Source organism: Trachypithecus francoisi, unplaced genomic scaffold, assembly GCF_009764315.1.
Source record: "Trachypithecus francoisi isolate TF-2019V2 unplaced genomic scaffold, Tfra_2.0 Lachesis_group14, whole genome shotgun sequence".
Taxonomy (NCBI): Eukaryota; Metazoa; Chordata; class Mammalia; order Primates; family Cercopithecidae; genus Trachypithecus; species Trachypithecus francoisi.
In genome coordinates, this window is record NW_022681459.1 from 59146631 (window position 1) to 59166511 (window position 19881).

General features: G+C 53.1%; 2 protein-coding genes across 6 annotated transcripts in view; both read left to right on the plus strand.

Annotated features, from left to right (window-relative positions):
• The window catches only part of PACSIN2 (protein kinase C and casein kinase substrate in neurons 2), a 156964-nt gene extending 147944 nt beyond the window's left edge, over positions 1-9020 (plus strand). For 3 of the 4 annotated variants that reach the window (XM_033233716.1, XM_033233717.1, XM_033233718.1), the window contains exons 9-11: positions 1313-1435; positions 1995-2191; positions 7332-9020. In XM_033233716.1, the coding sequence (XP_033089607.1) occupies positions 1313-1435; positions 1995-2191; positions 7332-7444 (433 nt within the window). In that variant the 3' untranslated portion in view covers positions 7445-9020. The remainder of the gene's footprint in view (positions 1-1312; positions 1436-1994; positions 2192-7331) is intronic. The other variant, XM_033233719.1, reaches the window with a different exon arrangement.
• A 10506-nt stretch (positions 9021-19526) lies between these two features.
• The window catches only part of ARFGAP3 (ADP ribosylation factor GTPase activating protein 3), a 71214-nt gene continuing 70859 nt past the window's right edge, over positions 19527-19881 (plus strand). For both annotated transcript variants that reach the window (XM_033233720.1, XM_033233721.1), the window contains exon 1: positions 19527-19808. In XM_033233720.1, the coding sequence (XP_033089611.1) occupies positions 19740-19808 (69 nt within the window). In that variant the 5' untranslated portion in view covers positions 19527-19739. The remainder of the gene's footprint in view (positions 19809-19881) is intronic.

Genomic DNA, 19881 nt, shown 5'->3' on the forward strand with positions numbered 1-19881 from the left:
AGGCGCTGAGCCCCCAGCCAGGCTCCCCAGCAGGTGTGGCCGCCTGCTGTGCACACTGTCTGGGCGGGTGGGCTCGGCAGTAAGCGCCTGTCCCAGGGATCAGGCCAGCACCTGTAATGCTTGGGGGTGGGAAGGGGAAAGAAGAAACACTGCCTCAGAGGAGACGCTGGGGGCCCCGGGCTGGCCAGGGCTGCTGCACAATTCAGTCGCCCCCAGCAGTGCCCTCTCACAACAGTCTGCTAGAGAAAGGTGCCAAGGAGGGAGGAGGGCCGGTGAGCTCAGATGTGTGGCCTGGATATTAGCCTCCAGCAGGCCTAGGTCCAGTACCCCTTGCCAGGCTGAAGCGGATGAGGCAGTTACTGGCCACTCAGGATCACTCTGGTGGCGTTGGAGGCATGTCCTCGCCTCCATTCCTTGGTTCTGGAGTGGTGGGTGCTCAGGCTGAGCCGTCTGTCCAGTGCTTTGGGGGCCTGTGCCCTGAGGCCCCCCTGGTCTTGGAAGTAGAAGGTGCTGCTGGCCAGGGTAGCCCGGTCCATAGGATCAGTTACTTGGTGGGGCTCCAGGGCCCTTGGTGCCTGTCTGATTGCTTGACGGTCTCCCTGTGGTCTTCGTGGTGCGTAACTTAGCTCCTGGCTCCCAGCCCTCAGGCAGAGCTTGGCCCAGATCTCTCTGGCTCCCACACTGGGCCTGGCACACAGTAGGCAGTTGCATGACTGGGTTTTCCCTCTGGAGCACCAAAGGAATCCTTCTTTATGCCTAGAAAAGACTGCAGCAGGCCCTGGCCCTGATTTTGGAAGCTCCAGCCCCACAGAGCAGAAGAGCAAGCCCTGAACCCCTTACTAGTCAGTAGGAGGCCGTGTGGTCTGAAGAGCTCAGAGCCCTCTCCCACTCATCCGTGAGAGCCGGCCCCTCCCAAACTCTCACTCTCAGAGGAGACCCTGAGGGGCTCTTTGACCCCCTGCCAGCTCACGGTGGTAGGAGCCAGGACAGGGGACAAGCCCTGAACCTGGAAACCACTTTTGCTCCAGCTGTGGCTTGTCACCCACCACCCCAGGGCCCCTGCTCTGGACGGACTGTCTCCAGGTGCAGGGAAGGAAAAGGGAAACCAAGTCCTCTCCTAGGCTCCTGGACCCTGTTTCACAGCTGAAGTGCTGCCCGCATTCTGCCGCAGTAACCTTTCTGTTGAAACACCGTGGTCCCTCCAGTCACAGGAGGAGCTCATCTGTCCCTTGAGATCCTGCAGCTGGGAATTGCCAGGACCCTCGTGGGCCCTGCAGAGCTGGGATCCCCTGAAAGCTCTCTCTCTCCATAGCACCCTTAATGTCCCGAGCAACCCCGCCCAGTCTGCGCAGTCACAGTCCAGCTACAACCCCTTCGAGGATGAGGACGACACGGGCAGCACCGTCAGTGAGAAGGAGGACACTAAGGCCAAAAAGTTGGTGAACAAACGCTTCCTCTGGTCCCACCTCGCTCGCTCTGTCTCTCTCCCTCCCTCTCTCTCTGTCCAGGGGTCTCACCCTTGAGCACTCAGCGATGCACGAAGCTCTGCGGGAAGTGGGCACCTGGTGTGCTGCACCCAGGCCCACCGCCTGCTGGTGCACAGGCTCTCTGGCACCCCCATTCCTCGGGGAGGGAACAGCTAACAATCTTCAGTTGCTTTTTTTCTGTCCTCTGTTAACCCTTCAAGGCCCCAGCAGCACCACGACAGGAAAACAGACAAGCACGCAGTCTGTGCTGGGGACTAGAGAGCGAGGCCCCAGGTTGGCCTCTGCTGTGGGCATCTCCAGCCGCCTGCCCCTGGAAAGCCTGTTGGTGGCTCAGGATGAGTGTGAATGGCATGAACTCGCACTAGCACTGGCTCTACCTGTGCTCCTTCGGAAGGAGCCCTCAGCCCTGAGCCCCAAGGCTCCAGTGCCCTCCCCTTGCAGGGGCAGGGGCCTCCCACCCTCTGCCAGCCCTGTGCTGAGAGCCCTGTGGCCTCCCCTTTCTTGCAGTGTCAGCAGCTACGAGAAGACCCAGAGCTATCCCACCGACTGGTCAGACGATGAGTCTAACAACCCCTTCTCCTCCACGGATGCCAATGGGGACTCGAATCCATTCGACGACGACGCCACCTCGGGGACGGAAGTGCGAGTCCGGGCCCTGTATGACTACGAGGGGCAGGAGCACGATGAGCTGAGCTTCAAGGCTGGTAGGTGGCTCCCCCAGCATCCAGGGGAGGAGGGCTTCCCACCTGCAGGTGGGAGGGTCTTTTTTGTTTTTTAAGTCTCGAAAAGTTCTTGCTGGTTTCACTTGTGAGTCACTGCAGGCCCTTCCCCAGGGCCCTGGCTTCATTGTCAAAAGCAGCCAAATGGCTGGATGCTGTGGCTCATATCTATAGTCCCAGAGCTTTGGGAGGCTGAGGTGGAAGGATTGCTTGAGCCCAGGAGTTTGAGACCAGCCTGGGCAACATGGCAAAACCTGTCTCTACAAAAAATACGAAAAATTAGACCAGGCATGGTGACACATGCCTGTAATCCCAGAACTTTGGGAGGCTGAGGCAGGCAGATCACTTGAGGTCAGGAGTTCAAGACCAGCCTAACCAACATGGTGAAACCCCGTCTCTACTAAAAATACAAAAAGGAGCCAGGCGTGTGGCAGACACCTGTAATCACAGCTACTCAGGAGGCTGAGGCAGGAGAATCACTTGAACCTGGAAGGCGGAGGTTACAGTGAGCCAAGATCACACCACTGCACCCCGGCCTGGGTGACAGAGCAAAACTTGGTCTCAAAAAAAAAGAAAACATTGGCCGGGCGCAGTGTCTCAAGCCTGTAATCCCAGCACTTTGGGAGGCCTAGACGGGCGGATCACGAGGTCAGGAGTTTGAGACCATCCTGGCTAACACGGTGAAACCCCGTCTCTACTAAAAAATACAAAAAGCTAGCCGGGGCCGGGCGCGGTGGCTCAAGCCTGTAATCCCAGCACTTTGGGAGGCCGAGACGGGCGGATCACGAGGTCAGGAGATCGAGACCATCCTGGTCTACACGGTGAAACCCCGTCTCTAAAAAATACAAAAAACTAGCCGGGCGAGGTGGCGGGCGCCTGTAGTCCCAGCTACTCGGGAGGCTGAGGCAGGAGAATGGCGTAAACCCAGGAGGCGGAGCTTGCAGTGAGCGGAGATCGCGCCACTGCACTCCAGCCTGGGCGACAGAGCGAGACTCCGTCTCAAAAAAAAAAAGCCGGGCGAGGTGGCTGGCGCCTGTAGTCCCAGCTACTCGGGAGGCTGAGGCAGGAGAATGGCGTAAACCCGGGAGGCGGAGCTTGCAGTGAGCTGAGATCCGGTCACTGCACTCCAGCCCGGGCAACAGAGCAAGACTCCGTCTCAAAAAAAAAAAAAAGAAAAGAAAAAATTAGCTGGGCTAATTTTAGTGGCACATGCCTGTTGTCCCAACCATCTGGGAGGCTGAGGTGGGAGAATCACCTGAGCCCAGTAGATTGAGGTTGCAATGAACCATGATTGTACCACTGTACTCCAACCTGGGCAACAGAGCAAGACCCTGTCACAAACAAATAAATAAATAAATAATCTGGGCAACAGAGCAAGACCCTGTCTCAAATAAATAAACAAACCAAAGTAGCAGGTTAGCTGGGTGTGGTGTTGCATACCTATAGTCCCAGCTGCTTGGGAGGCTAAGGCAGGAGGATCACTGAAACCCAAGAGGATGTAGTGAGCCATGTTCATGCCACTGTACTTTAGCCTAGAAGAGAGAGCAAGACCCCATCTCTTTTAAAAAAAAAAAAAAAAAAAAAAGGGCCGGGCACAGTGGCTCATGCCTGTAATCCCAGCACTTTGGGAGGCTGAGGTGGGCGGATCATGAGGTCAGGAGATCAAGACTACCCTGGCTAACAGTGTGAAACCCTGTCTCTACTAAAAGTACAAAAAATTAGCAGGGCATAGTGGCGGCCGCCTGTAGTCCCGGCTACTCAGGAGGCTGAAGCAGGAGAATCACTTGAACCTGGGAGGCGGAGCTTACAGTGAGCTGAGATCGTGCCATTGCGCTCCAGCTTGGGTGACAGAGCGAGACTCTGTCTCCAAAAAAAAAATTTTAAAAAGTAGTGGATGCCCAATGCCAAGACTCAGAAATAGTGAGTGCCCCCAAGCCAGTGCCTGGACGCCTACCCTTGCTGGGCCAAGGCTGTGAACTGCAGGGCGCTGGCTAGTCATGCAGAAGGGCATCTGGAGAAGCTGTTGGCCAGGACCACCAGGTTCCCCCATGTGTACTCTGCGAGCTGCTAGCCCTGTAGGTCCCTGAGAGAAGCCTTTCTCCAGGGTCCCCAACTGCCAGAGAAGCCCTTAGGAGAGCCACAGCTTTGCCCAGACCCTGGAGTAGCACTTGGCATGCCTCTGGGCCAGGTGGGGCCTTGTCTCAGGCAGCAACTTGTGTGTGTGCACATCTACCTGCCCACACCTACCATGCACACACCAAGCCACACACATACACCTGTGTTGCCAGGAGCAGGAACCATAGTTGTATGAAACAGCCTGGATCCTGATTCTCTGTGCTCTGCCTGTGAAGACTTTCTGTCCAATGTCTTTTTCTTCTCTGAATGGGCTTCAATGATCATCTTTTTTTTTATTCTTAATAGAGACACGGTCTCACTCTGTTAGCCAAGCTGGGGTACAGTCATGCAGTCCTAGCCCACACCTTTGTTGGCTCACACCTGTAATCCCAGCACTTTGAGAGGCCAAGGCCGAAGGATCACTTGAGGTCAGGAGTTTGAGACCAGGCTGGCCAACACGGCGAAACCATGCCTCTACTAAAAAAAAAAAAAAAAAAAAAAAAAATTTATTCAGGCATGGTGGCGCACGCCTGTAATCCCAGCTACTGGGGAGGCTGAGACAAGAGAATCACTTGAACCTGGGAGGTGGAGGTTGCAGTGAGCCAAGATCATGCCACTGCACTCCAGCCTGGGTGATGGAGTGACACTCTGTCTCAAAAAAAAAAAAAAAAAAAAAAAGGAAAATTGCTATCTTAGCACCTAAGGAAGCTAGAGTGCCCTAGGGCCAAAGCAGACTCAACAGCAACCCAGATTCTTCCCTCTCTCTTGCCCTCTTTGTGAAGCTCCCCCAGAAGCAGCATTTACCACTCCAAGAGGGAAACTGGGCCAGAACTCACCCCACACAGGCTGAAGTCTGCCCCTGCCCCCAGGCTACACTTGTGGGAAAGGCTGCCTAACCACCACCACCCCAGTCCCCCACGCAGCAGGGAAGCCAGGGCCTGGGGGCTGTGCCCATGGCCTAGCTTCTAACCAACCTTCAGCCTCCTTCCCTCAGCACTCAAAATGCTCCCCTGCTGTCCCCAGACACTCATCCCCTGGGCTGGTTATCAGCTGCCTGTGCCCAGTTTGAGAAGTTGGGTTTTTTTGGGTTTTTTTTGGGGGGGGGATTTTTTTTTAATGTGCCTTTAAGCCATCTTCATCCAGTTTCTGATATCTTTGGTTGGGGTTGTTACCCCCGACTTTGTTGGTTTATTTGTTTATAATTTCTAACTCCTTTTCAGTCCTACCTATTGGGTTTGACAGTAATTTTGTAGGTTTAAAATGTTTCTTCCAGATCCAAGTAAATTGTCAAAAGCAAACTGATTGAAATGAACCTTCTAATCACCAGTTCACATTTGCACAATGTGAAAGCTTTCCTGTTCGTTCTATTTTCTGTGTTATCCTTTTTAACAATGCAAAATTAGCTCCCAACCAGTGTGGCTTGACTTACGTGTCTCTTGCGGTGCTCTGGCTGTTTGCCACATGGTAGTGTGGGGCTACAGGTCTCATCCTAGCCTCGGTAGCCTGGAGCCAGGCCTGTGAGCACAGCAACCCATGAAGGCAGGACAAAAGAAACGCCAGGGGCCCAAGGCACAAAGCAGGGCAAGAGATGGTGGTTCATCACGGCTGCTGCCCTGTGGCCCCTGAATCTGCTCCTAATGCCTCTGGGTCAGATCTTCAGGAGCACTGGTCTGGCAGAAGTGGCATGACAGTGGGAGGTTGAGCCAGTGCTTACGTGTGTCCCACCCTCCCAGGGTTCTTAGGTGCCTTAACACTTAATCCTCACAGCACCCCCAGTCCACAGATGAGGGCCACAGGCCCAGGAAGTGGAGGCAGTTGGTCCAGGTCTCCTAGCCAGCGAGTGGTGGCTCTGGGACTTGAGCCCAGGCAGTCCGAGGAACACTGGAAGCCCCAGGCGTTAGCTCCGCAGGCATCTTGACCAGCATTGCTACCATACAAAATTCAAAGTATCAGGGAAATGGTAAACCAGGGGAAAGAGTGCATCTAATTCTGAAAAATGGACCAAAAAATGCCAAAGAGAGTTACAAAACTACAAACTTAACAATAAAGGCCAAACAGCACTGGGACTATTGCTTTCCCACCAATTGCTTGCTCCTGACGAGGTCCGAGCCAGCAGGCCCAACTGGCCTTCCCTGCAGTGAGTTACCAGCCAGAAGCACACGGGCTCTGCCCACCCCTGGGCTCTGAGCTGCTCTGCTTCCCTAACCTGGCAAATGCCAGACCCGGGGCCACGCCCTAGTGCCACCTCCCCCTCACCATCCTAGTCTGCCTCCTTGAGACCAGGCTCCATCAGTTCCTCTCATCTCTGTATCTCTCCTCTACCTGAGGCCCGGCCAAAAGTAGGAGGTCCTTCAGGTTGGAACAAGCAGAAGATAAATGGAACCACGTTAATATATTAGAGCCACAGGGAGATTCCAGAACAGCGCCAGGGGCTCCTGTCTCAGGGTGTCAGGAAGGGTTGACACATGGCACCGTGCACAAGTCCTCAGCCAGGTGCTGGGGATAGAATGACAGGTATGACTGTCAGACGTGGTCCCTTCCCCTCTCGCAGCCTGGAAGTTGCAGAGGAGAGGGATTAACAAAGTCAGAGAGACCCCAGAGACAGCTTCTGGGAGAAAGGCGGCCAGGGACCCGGGAGGAGGACAGAAGAGGCCCAGCGTGGGGGAGGGGCACAACCGAGGGAGAATTCCTGCCACCTGGCCAGGATGGTGAGGAAGGCACAGCCCTAGGGAGCTCGATGCTGCAGTCCCAGTGGGAGCCACTGTGGCAGCTGAGAGCTGCTTGCTCTAAATTACTGTGTGAGACTGTCATCTCTAGATCTGTCAGAGGCCCGTGACCAAAGAGGCAACTTAAAATGCATTTAGTAGAGAAATGACCAGGCCCTAGGCCTGCCCGCCACAGAATGCCTAGCCCTCCACCCTCTGTGGGCCCGAAGCTCGTGAATGCGGCTCTCTAGCCCACCATCGGTGTCATACCCTCTCATGGAGACGGCTCCCTCTTTGTCTTACAGGGGACGAGCTGACCAAGATGGAAGACGAGGATGAGCAGGGCTGGTGCAAGGGACGCTTGGACAACGGGCAGGTTGGCCTATACCCGGCAAATTATGTGGAGGCAATCCAGTGATGAGCCAGGGGTCAGGCCAGCGGGGAACGGAAGCGGCGGGCCCAGGAGCTTCAGCCAGCCATGTGGGCATCCACTCCTTTTCCTGCAAGAGATGATGGTTCCATTGCTCTTGGCTTCATGGTGTCCCTGGAAGGCAGATGAGCTGGTCATTTCGCCTGGGACTCGGCACCTTTCCGAGTGCAGCTGGAGGGATCTGAGCGCAGGAAGACGCAGAACAACAAAAATAGCCGCCCCTCCCCGCCCACTGTGCCTATTGGCCTATCATGGATCTCTATGTTCTTGACTTTGTCTCTCCTTTCCGAGTCAATGGTGGGTTACACTGATCTTGTTCCACTGATTACTCTCTCTGACGACTCCATCACCTGCAACTTAAATGAACAAGCTTACATCCTATTTTCTGAGTGAAGATTTTAAGGTTTTTAATTTAAAGGCTATGTACAGTTATACTTTTTTATACACCTGTTCTGTTCATTTCTACTTAAATTATGGCACAGATTGATGCACACTAGTCTTGAGGAAGCAGTCTCCCTATTCCCATGCCCTGTTAGCCATGCCGTGTGTAGGCTTAGCCTCAGGTGGCAGATGATGTTGGAGGAAAGAGATCGTAGCGGGAAGATGGGACCGGGTTATGGTCGGGTTTCTGTTGGGAATGCTAATGCTCTTTGTGCTTTTGGGCATCTGAATGGAAGCTTTAGATAGAACCTTCGGTAGAACTCCCCCAAATCGCCATATTTAAAAATTATTTTCACTCTATTCTTGCTTAAAACTGTATTCTTTTGCAAATTAACAATTTTATCAGTGATTCAGAGTTAAAAAGAAGACTAACTTTTCAAGCAAATGCATCTGTAGATAAAGATGCTTTATATTAGACTGTCATGTCTCAGTGTATATCTGTATATATTATTTGATATTCAGAGAATCTAAAGCACTCATCTACTGTTCTAATGAGATTTAACAGTGAGTTTCGTTTGTAAACTGCTTGAGGTCTGTGGCATTCGGGCACAGGTCTGGCTGGCCAGCTGGGTCTCCTCCTGGGCTCAGTGGGCCTGGGGCCTCTCTGACATGGTGCCTGCTGGAGGGAGGCTTGTCGTCACCAGCTGACTGCTGGTCTGGCTTCTGACTGGCCTTTGTCCTGGTTCCGTAGCAGAACACTGTAAAAGTGCCCGCGACTTTGCAGTAGTTGTAGATTTCAGTCGTCGTATTACTTGTGTGCAAACAAAAGCTGGGTCTTACCCACCGCACAAGTCTCTCCGGCTTCCCAGAGTTGCCAGGGAGCAGGTGCTGCAGCCAGAGCTACACTGTGGTCACATGGGGCGGCCGGGGGTGGGGGAGAACCTGTATTTTATGTAACTCAGCAGTGCCCACCGCCATCATGAGCTATGCATTTACTATTTCCAGTGAGCAGATGTCTTGCTTGGAAAATGGACCTGTGTCTGCATCTGTCACGAGAACTTACCAGCAGAAATCCTCATTTCTGTGCTACAGATTTACCAAAAATTGTCGTCTTTTCAGTTGAAGAGTTCCTTTAAATGTATAGTATTTTAGGAAAAAATCAATAAACATTTGATCTCGTGCATCTGGAAGTCCCTTTGCCATCATCTGTCTTCACGCCCACTTCACTTGGTGGGGGTGGCCTCCCTGGGGCTTACTAGCTTTGGAGCTGGGCAAGATCCAGGGCACAGGACCTCTGCCCAAAAGGCCATGGCCCAGTGCCCCTGTCAAACTAGAGGTTGGGGATTTGAGGCACCTGAGCCCTTTGGGGTTTCCTTCTCCCCGAGACCTGCTGCTGTTTGACTTGAGCTTCCCCACGGTGCGGGCATTGGCTGGCGCCTCTCTATTGCCCCAGCCCAAACAGCAGGACAAGACTGGTGTCACCCATAACTCTCTGAGCACATTTTCCTGAGCGCCTACCGTGTGCTCTCCACTTTTTACTTACATTATCTGCAAGTGCATCTCCAAACATCTCCATGGGGTACGGGCAAGTCTCCCCCATTCCGTTCTACAGCCGAGGAAACAGAGGCTCCAAGAGCCAGCCAGGGTTTTTTGAGGAGTCTCAGCCAGCCCAAGGCACTGAGCAAAATCCCTGAGGAACCCCTTCCCTCGCTGGAGAAACTGAGGAGGGAGGAGGCCTGGCTTGGCAGCCTTGGCTGGCTTGAAGACCGGAGAGAAGCAACACATGAGGACGGCTGTGGCCATGCTCACCAAGCCCTGGGAAGGCTGCCCAGGAAAGCATGCCAGCTGGGCATGGGGCCTCATAGAGCACCCGGGAGGAGTGAGGCAGGCAGCTGCCCCTGCATTGTGGCTTTGTCCTGGCTCAGCAAGGGTAGGGGACAGATCCTTGTCACCCAGCCTCCTTGTCTGAGAGGTGGCAGGTCCCCTGCTCCTAGCTTCTGAGGAGCTGGAACCCTGCAGCCTGGGGCGGACACCCAGTTTGGCCCACAGCCCCAGGCTGCCAACAGGCAGAACGGGGTTGGGAGGGGAGGTGGCGGGTCACAAGCAGGCTCCTGGTGCCCCTGGCCTCAGTCACTGCCCAAACACTGTGGCAAGACCACGGCCCCCGCTGAGCTGGATGAAGTAACCTCCACTCTGAGGCCAGATCACACAGGCCCCCAGCGAGGGATCTGGCAGGGCCTCTTAACTGCCCACCTCCCCTCTCCTACCCTGCCCTCAGAGGCCAGCTTGGAAACTTGACCTCATCTCTGGGCCTCAGTTTCCCCAAGTAGAAGTGATACTTTTCCAGTTGGAGAGTTACAGCAAGAAGAAAAGGTAGCCTGGGCAACATAGTGAGATCCTGCCTCTACAAAAAGTTTAAAAATTGGTTGAGTGTGGTGGTGCATGCATCTAGTCCCAACTACTTGGGAGGCTGAGGCAGGAGGATTGCTTGAGCACGGGAGTTTGAGGCTGCAGTGAGCCATGATTGCACCACTGCTCTCCAGCCCGGACAACACAGCTCTCGAGACACTGTCTCAAAAAAAGAAAAAGGCCAGACACTGTGGCTCACGCCTGTAATCCCAGCACTTTGGGAGGCCAAGATGGGTGGATCATGAGGTCAAGAGATCGAGACCATCCTGGCTAACACGGTGAAACCCCATCTCGACTAAAAATACAAAAAAATTAGCCAGGTGTGGTGGCGGGCGCCTGTAGTCCCAGCTACTCGGGAGGCTGAAGCAGGAGAATGGCGTAAACCCGGGAAGTGGAGCTTGCAGTGAGCCGAGATCACGCCACTGCACTCCAGCCTGGGCGACAGAGAAAGACTCAAAAAAAAAGAAAGGCCGGGCGCGGTGGCTCAAGCCTGTAATCCCAGCACTTTGGGAGGCCGAGACGGGCAGATCACGAGGTCAGGAGATCGAGACCATCCTGGCTAACACGGTGAAACCCCGTCTCTACTAAAAAATACAAAAAACTAGCCGGGCGACGAGGTGGGCGCCTGTAGTCCCAGCTACTCGGGAGGCTGAGACAGGAGAATGGCGTGAACCCGGGAGGCGGAGCTTGCAGTGAGCTGAGAGCCGGCCACTGCACTCCAGCCTGGGCAGCAGAGCAAGACTCCGTCTCAAAAAAAAAAAAAAAGAAAAAAAAAGAAAAACGCCACAGGCACTCAGGAACTGGTCAATTGTCATGATTATGAGTGACACCATAGGCCGGGGCCCAGGGTTCTCTGTCATCCACAGCTGCCCTTCCCTCCTCTCACAGCCACCACCCTGGATCAGTGCTGCCACCAACTGTCCACATCTCTTCAGGTCCCCAAGGCCCCTGAGTTGACACTAGGAGGAGCGTTAGCACCAGAGCCCCCTCCTGGGCCAAAGCTCCCTGGAACTCAGGACGGGGGTATTTCATCATCCCTCTTCACCCTTCTCACACCCCAGAAGTGTCGGGAGGGTGAGCAAGTGCTGCCAAGTGACTGGAGTAGGGATCTGGCTTTGCTGCAGCCTGTGCCAAAACTGGACCTTCGAAGGTCCCTGCAGATGGAGAACAGGGCTGGCCTCTGCATCCTGGGCCCTGATGCCAGATCCTGGTCCACTCAGACACAGGCAGTGAAGGCCCAGTCGGGATGAGGGAGGTTGGGAAGGACTCATGTGGACCACCTGACCAATCCCCCTGTAGTTCATAGGGAAACGGGACAAGTGAGAGGAAGCAGTGACTTCCCCATGGGCTCAGACCACATGGTTTGGGAAGCTGAGCAAGGCCTGACCCCTGAGTGGCCCAGCCTGGTGGGGGATCAGCTGGCTCTCCTTATGCATCCACTGGGCAATCATTCATTCACCATGCATTTATTGAGCACATACTGTATGTGAGACTCAGCTGCGCCAGGACAAACATGAAGAGAAACCAATCTTGCCCTTGGGAAACTCTAGTAGGCTCAGAGAAGGACCTGCGTTATTCTGACACCAGGATGGGACAGCCAGAGACAAAGGGCCAGAGTTGTCTTCTGAGAATGTGTGGTGGGTTTTAGAAGTCTCAGGCCTCCCAACCCAGGCTCCAAGTCCTCAGAGATCAGAGCACTGCTCAATCCTTGAGCCGTTCCCCGACTTCCTGTAGGAGGTGTCCCTGAGTCCCCACCTGGGTGGGAGGCTGGACCACAGACAAATGGAAAATCCCTGAGCTTCGTTTGCTGAAAAGTGGGGATGATTGGCGGGACGCAGTGGCTCATGCCGGTAATCCCAGCACTTTGGGAGGCTGAGGCGGGTGGATCAATTGAGATCAGGAGTTCGAGACCAGCCTGGCCAACATGGTGAAACCCCGTTTCTACTAAAAATACAAAAAATTAGCCAGGCGTGGTGGTGGGCGCCTGTAATCACAGCTACTTGGGAGGCTGAGGCAGGAGAATCACGTGAACCCTTGAGGTGGAGGTTACAGTGAGCCAAGATCGCCCCACTGCACTCCAGCCTGGGCAATAAGAGCAAAACTGTATCAAAACAACAACAATAAAATAGGGATGATCATGTGAGGATAATTTAAGGGGTGCTCAGAAGCCAAAAGATCCTGCCAGGTGGGCACCCCAGCCTATGGGTGCCCTGTAAGCTTTCCTTCCCCCACCCCTTTTCACAGTCCAAGGTCTCCCCAGAGTAGCGGCTGCCTGATCTGCTCCCCTCCCTTGCCCACCCTTCCTTAAGCCTCCTCTGAGGCAGGGAAGGTCTGTGTCCCTCCCCAGCCCTTCCCCATCCTTACACCCCCAGTCCCTAAAAACCACTGATATGTTTTCTGTTTCTATAGTTTTACCTTTTCCAGAATGCCATATGAAGGGAACCATGCAATATGTAGCCTTGTCTTTTTTCACTTCACATGACTCATCTGAGATTCTTCTATGTGGTTTAATATGTCAGTATTTTGTTCCTTCTTCTTCTCCTTTTTTTTTTTTTTTTTTTTTTTGAGACAGGGTCTCCCTCTGTCACCCAGGGTGGAGTACAGTGGTACAATCTCTCCTCACTGCAGCCTCTGCCTCCCGGGTTCATGCGATTCTCATGCCTCAGCTACCTGAGTAGCTGGAATTACAGCCACGCACCACCACGCCCGGCTAATTTTTGTCTTTTTAGCAGAGATGGGGTTTTCCCATGTTGGCCAGGCTGGTCTCAAACTCCTGGCTTGAAGTGATCCGCCCACTTTGGTCTCCCAAAGTGCTGGAATTCCAGGCGTGAGCCACCGTGCCTGGCCTTGTTTTCTTTTTTCATTTTTTATTTTTATTTTTTGACAGTGTCTCGTTCTGTCACCCAGGCTGGAGTGCAGTGATGCAATCATAGCTCACTGCAGCCTTGAACTCCCGGGCTCAAGTGATCCTCCTGCCTCAGCCTCCTGAGTAGCTGGGACTACAGGCATGTGCCACCATGCCCCGCTAATTTTTTACTTTTTTGTAGAGATGGGATCTTGCTATGTTGCCCAGGGTGGTCTCAAACTCCTGGCCAGAATCCATCCTTCTGCCTCAGCCTCCCAAAGTGCTGAGATTACAGGCATGAGCCACCACGCCCGGTCCCAGTAAATTCATTTCAAATGTACCTGACCTATACAGAAAGAACATGACAAAGAGATAGCATTCACTTGCTTTCACTTGGCACTAAGCAAAGTCCATAGGTGTTGTCTTCCAGGGGCAAGGGACAGGATCTGTGCGTATTCTCGCTTGTGATTCATCATATGACTATGTAGCCATGTCTGGTTTCTCTTTAGGGTGGCATTTGGCTTTCAGCAAGCTCCTATTAGACTGTAAATGAACTAAACACAATGCTGCTTCACTTGGCCATCGCTATGTCAGGCTCCCTTCATGAAAGACAAACAGCGGCCGGGCGCGGTGGCTCAAGCCTGTAATCCCAGCACTTTGGGAGGCCGAGACGGGCGGATCACGAGGTCAGGAGATCGAGACCATCCTGGCTAATACGGTGAAACCCTGTCTCTACTTAAAAATACAAAAAACTAGCCGGGCGACGAGGCGGGCGCCTGTAGTCCCAGCTACTCGGGAGGCTGAGGCAGGAGAATGGCGTAAACCCAGGAGGCGGAGCTTGCAGTGAGCTGAGATCCGGCCACTGCACTCCAGCCTGGGTGGCAGAGCAAGACTCCGTCTCAAAAAAAAAAAAAAAAAAAGAAAGACAAACAGCACAGAGTTAGAATTCAAATACTCTACAAGAGGGACAATACTGGGCCAGGCGGTGGCTCCCCCCTGTAATCCCAGCACAGTGGGAGGCCGAGGCAGGCGGATGACTTGAGGTCAGGAGTTCCAGACCAGCCTGGACAACACGGTGAAACCCCATCTCTACTAAAAATGCAAAAATCAGCTGGGTGTGGTGGCGGGTACCTGTAATCCCAGCTACTTGGGAGGCTGAGGCAGGAGAATTGCTTGAACCCGGGAGGCAGAGGTTGCAGTGAGCTGAGATCATGCCCACTGTACTAGATGACACAGCCATCTTGAAGAAAAAAAAAAAAAGAATGTGTAGCCCGGGATGCTCAAGGGCGGGGCTTTCTCAACATTCCCACCATCCTCACGGCAAACCCCTGGATCCGAGAGGGATTCTGCTTCTCTTTCCCGTCCTTTTTTGCATTTGAATTTGGATTACTGGGTTTTGTTTCTACCCCTCCCCTGGCAGCAATAGATCTTTGCCCATTCCCTGAGACAGAGGGAATTTACTGCTTTTGCTTGCTTGCTTGCTTTTTTTCTTTCTCTCTCTCTCTCTTTTTTTTTTTTTTTTCTTAGCAGCAAGTCCCCCTCTGTCGCCCAGACTGGAGTGCACTGGCTTGATCCTGGCTCACTGCAGCCTTTGCCTCCCAGGTTCAAGCAATTCTCCTGCCTCAGCCCCCAAGTAGCTGGGACTATAGGTGTGCGCCACCACACCCAGCTAATTTCGTGTGTGTGTGTGTGTGTGTGTGTGTGTGTGTTTTTCTTTTGAGACAGAGTCTCGCTCTGTCGCCCAGGCTGGAGTGCAGTGGCCGGATCTCAGCTCACTGCAAGCTCCACCTCCCGGGTTTACGCCATTCTCCTGTCTCAGCCTCCCGAGTAGCTGGGACTACAGGCGCCCGCCACCTCGCCCAGCTAGTTTTTGTTTTTTTTGTATTTTTTTAGTAGAGACGGGGTTTCACCGTGTTAGCCAGGATGGTCTCGATCTCCTGACCTCGTGATCCACCCGTCTTGGCCTCCCAAAGTGCTGGGATTACAGGCTTGAGCCACCATGCCCGGCCTAATTTTGTGTTTTTGGTAGAGACAGAGTTTCACCATGTTGGCCAGGCTGGTCTCGAATTCCTGGCCTCAGATGATCTGCCTGCCTTGGCCTCCCAAAGTGCTGGGATGACAGCCATGAGCCACCGCACCTGGCCTGCTTTTTTAGAAGAGAAGGGTCCAGAGGAAGCCGGTGGGGTCTGTGCCTGTTCCTAAGCAGCTAGATGCCTACCCCACAGAAAGGTCTCTCTCCAGGCTCTTTGCCAGTCCCCATCTTCCTTGTGAAGTACAGTTTCTGGGGGAGGTTTATTAAAAAGGGCTTAGAAATGAGTGTGAACTCCCTTCGTATCTGAGCCCCCAGCTAGTCCAAACTCACATGCAACCTATACTTGGCCTTTAAGACTTCATTAAAATTATAGCGGATTTCCTGTTGCCAACTAGTTTGGCAGAAACCTCTTTCTCCTGTGCCCTGCCAAAGGAGAAGGGGTTCTTGCATTCTGTCTTTGGAGAGGCTTCTCTTGTCTCTCATTGGCATTGAGGTTACTTGGTTGCCTTGCAACCTCAGCTTTCTGATGGGCTCAACAGAAGTTACCATTTGGTAGATTATCCAGATTTTCTCATTATGATATTGGGAGTGATAGCCTTTGTCGCTTTCTACATTCTAAGCCCATTCCACAAATCTTTATTGAACACATACTATGTGCCAGGCATTCTAGGTGCTGGGGATAAAGAAGTAGAAAAAACAGGCTGAGCACAGTGGCTCACACCTGTAATCCCAGCACACTAGGAGGCCAAGGTGGGTGGATCACTTGAAGGAGTTTGAGACCAGCCTGACCAACATGGTAAAACCCCATCTCTACTAAAAATACAAAAATTAGCCAGGTGTGGCGGCAGGTGCCTGTAGTTCCAGCTACTCAGGAGACTGAGGCAGGATAATTGCTTGAATCCAGAAGGCAGAGGTTGCAGTGAGCTGAGATTGCACCACTGCACTCCAGCCTGGGTGATAAAGCAAGACTGTTTAAAAAAAAAAAAAAAAAAGTAGAAAAAATAGATCTGGCCGGGCGCGGTGGCTCAAGCCTGTAATCCCAGCACTTTGGGAGGCCGAGACGGGCGGATCACGAGGTCAGGAGATCGAGACCATCCTGGCTAACATGGTGAAACCCCGTCTCTACTAAAAATACAAAAAACTAGCCGGCGACGTGGCGGGCGCCTGTAGTCCCAGCTGCTTGGGAGGCTGAGGCAGGAGAATGGCGTAAACCCAGGAGGCGGAGCTTGCAGTGAGCTGAGACCCGGCCACTGCACTCCAGCCTGGGCGGGGCAGAGCGAGACTCCGTCTCAAAAAAAAAAAAAAAAAAAGAAAAAATAGATCTGATTTCAAGAAATTTATATTCAATTGAGGAGAGGCAGATACAAATAGATAGAATATTATATTTTATAATATTAGATGCTAATAAGTTCTATGAAGAACACTTGAGCAACTGACAGATAAGACAACTATAGTGTATTGGCCAGGTGCGGTGGCCCACGCCTGTAATCCCAGCTCTTTGGGAGGCCAAGATGGGCAGACCACCTGAGGTCAGGAGTTCGAGACCAGTCTGGACAACATGGTGAAACTCCGTCTCTACTAAAAATATAAAAATTAGCCAAGTGTGGTGGCACGCGCCTGTAATCCCAGCTACTCAGGAGGATGAGGCAGGAGATTTGCTTGAATCCAGGAGGCAGAGGTTGCAGTGAGCCAGGATCGCACCACTGCACTACAGTGAGACTCCTTCTCAAAAAAAAAAAAAAAGTAGAAAAAACAGATTTGATTTCAATATATATCTATATTTTTTGTTTGTTTGTTTTTGAAACAGAGTCTTGCTCTGTCACCTAGGCTGGAGTGCAGTGGTGTGATCTCGGCCCACTGCAACCTCTGCCTCTCAGGTTCAAGTGATTCTCCTGCTTCAGCCTCCTGAGTACTTGGGATTACAGGTGCCCACCACCACGCCTGGCTAATTTTTGTATTTTTAGTAGAGACGGGGTTTCACCATGTTGGTCAGGCTGGTCTCGAACTCCGGACCTCGTAATCCACCCACCTCGACTTCCCAAAGTGCTGGGATTACAGGTGTGAGGCACTACACCAAGCCAGAAGCATGTATTTTTGTATTCAATTGAGAGCCAGATACAGAGAGATAGAATATTATATATTATAGTATTAGATACTAAATTCTATGAAGAACACTTAAGCAACCATAGTGTATAAACGGTACCTCCTACCCCTTCCTCCCCTATTCATGTAGATACTGTCTGTAATTTACTGCTTTTTTTTCCCCTCTCCTCAGGGATTTCTATGGTGGAGAACGGGCTAGACTGCCCTACTCTGTTAATATAACTTAGTAAGATTTCAGCTCCAAGTAGTAAATGGGACCGTCATTCCCATTCCCATCAGGAAGGGTAGGACTGCTGCTCATAAACATGCCAGGTATTCTGTATAAGGCCAAACTAGGACCTGGTGGACACAAAGCACAAGTGTTAAACTTCGACTCAATACAGGAAGAACTTTCAAACCCTCAGAGCTGCCTGCAAAAGTAATGTACTTTTCTGGAAGGTAATGGATTTTCCTTCTTGGAAAAGTTGCAGCTTTGGGTTTATAAGTTACATTGTCTGCAAGCTCCCAACTGCCCCGAGGGTATCTAAGCAGACGGGTGGAGTGTACATTTCCTGACTTCTAACAGTAGAAAGGCTCCACCAAAGGCTCTTCAGGACAGCCCTAGGAAGCTGCTTGCTTGTGCTACTCAGCACTGATTCTTTTAATTTCTTTGTACGGATGAATAAACCATGCTTTATTTTGTTTTTTTTTGAGACAGGGTCTTGCTCTGTCGCCCATGCTGGAGTGCAGTGGTGCGATCTTGGCTCACTGCAGCCTCGACCTTCTGGGCTACAGCGATCCTCCCACCTCAGCCTCCCCAGTAGCTAGGACTACAGGTCCATGCCAGCATGCCTAGCTAATTTTTGCATTTTTTTGTAGAGACGGGGTTTCACCATATTGCCCAGTCTGGTCTTGAACTCCTGAGCTAAAGTGATCCTCCCACCTCAGCCTCCCAAAGTGCTGGGATCACACGCACGAGCCACTGAGCCTACAAATAAACCATGCTTTTTTTTTTTTTTTTTTGAGACGGAGTCTTGATTTGCTGCCCAGGCTGGAGTGCAGTAGCCGGATCTCAGCTCACTGCAAGCTCCGCCTCCCGGGTTTACGCCATTCTCCTGCCTCAGCCTCCCGAGTAGCTGGGACTACAGGCGCCCGCCTCGTCACCCGGCTATTTTTTTTTTGTATTTTTCAGTAGAGACGGGGTTTCACCATGTTAGCCAGGATGGTCTCGATCTCCTGACCTCGTGATCCGCCCGTCTCGGCCTCCCAAAGTGCTGGGATTACAAGCTTGAGCCACCGCGCCCGGCCATAAACCATGCTTTAGAGAAGGTAAATGTCTTGACCAAGGCCACAGAGCTAGGAAGCAGATGGCTGAACTGGGATTGAGGCCTAGGTACTGTCTGTGATGCCAAAACGTACTATCCTTCCTCACTATCACCCAACCTCTTTCCAGTGGCTCCACACCCATTGTGGTGACAGAGGCACCTTCTGTTGAGTGTAAACTCTTCTGGCTGGAATTGTTTCCCAGAGAGTAGGGTGCAGCCCGGAGGGCTGGGGTTAGAAGTCAAGCTTCTCATCTGGACTCATTAGTTCTGACTGAGCACTTCTGCCTCAACCCGCACCGCTATCTCTCCATGAACGTGACACAAAAACTCTTGGTTTCAGAAAGCCAGTTTCCAGGCAAAGAAAGCTTTCCACCCAGGGCCTGGAGTGAGCTGAGGGCAAGAACAAAAAGAGTCGGGCGCGGTGGCTCACGTCTGTAATCCCAGCACTTTGCAAGGCCGAGGTGGGTGAATCACCTGAAGTCAGGAGTTAGAGACCAGCCTGGGCAACATAGTGAAACCCCCCTCTCTACTAAAAATGCAAAAATTAGCCGGGCGTGGTGGTGGGCGCCTGTAATCCTACCTACTGGGGAGGCTGAGGCAGGAGAATCGCTTGAACCCGGGAGGCAGAAGTTGCAGGCAGCCGCAATCGTGCCACTGCACTCCAGCCTGGGGGACAGAGCGAGGCTCCGTCTCAAAAAAAAAAAAAAAGGAAGGCGACCAGCTGACGTCCGGCGTCAAGGAGCGGGGGCCCACCATCCGTCTCGTGCCAAAAGATGGCGCGTGGGCCCCTTCCCCTGCCTCTGATATTTCCATGGAAGCAGCCGGTTGGGCGAAATGGCGATCGACCAGACTAAAGGTTAGTGGATCCTATGGCAGTGCGCGTGGCAGCCAGCCACACCCGCGACCGGCTTCGCCCAGAGCTAGGGGCGTGGAGCCGCGCCGCAAATGGCGCGCGAGCCTCCTGCGCACGCGCGTCCAGCGTCCGGGGTCTGGCCAGCCGCGCGGCTGAAGCGAGGGCGGGGAGGGAAAGCGAGCGGCGCCTGCGCCCCGGCGGTGAGCGGGCCCGGTCGTGGGCGGGGCTTGGGGTGGAGCCTGACCGTCACGCGCAGCACCGCCCCCGCGGCCTCGTCGCTCCTGCTGAGGCGGCAACCGCTCTTCGTCGGTCCTTACTGGCTGGCTGGGCCAGCAGCGCCCGGCTCTCAGCTGACGATGGGGGACCCCAGCAAGCAGGACATCTTGACCATCTTCAAGCGCCTCCGCTCGGTGCCCACTAACAAGGTAGCGGCCGTGAGCGAGTGCGGGCCTGCCTGCCATCCCTGCGGGAACCGGCGGGCGGCCCCTGCGGGCGCCA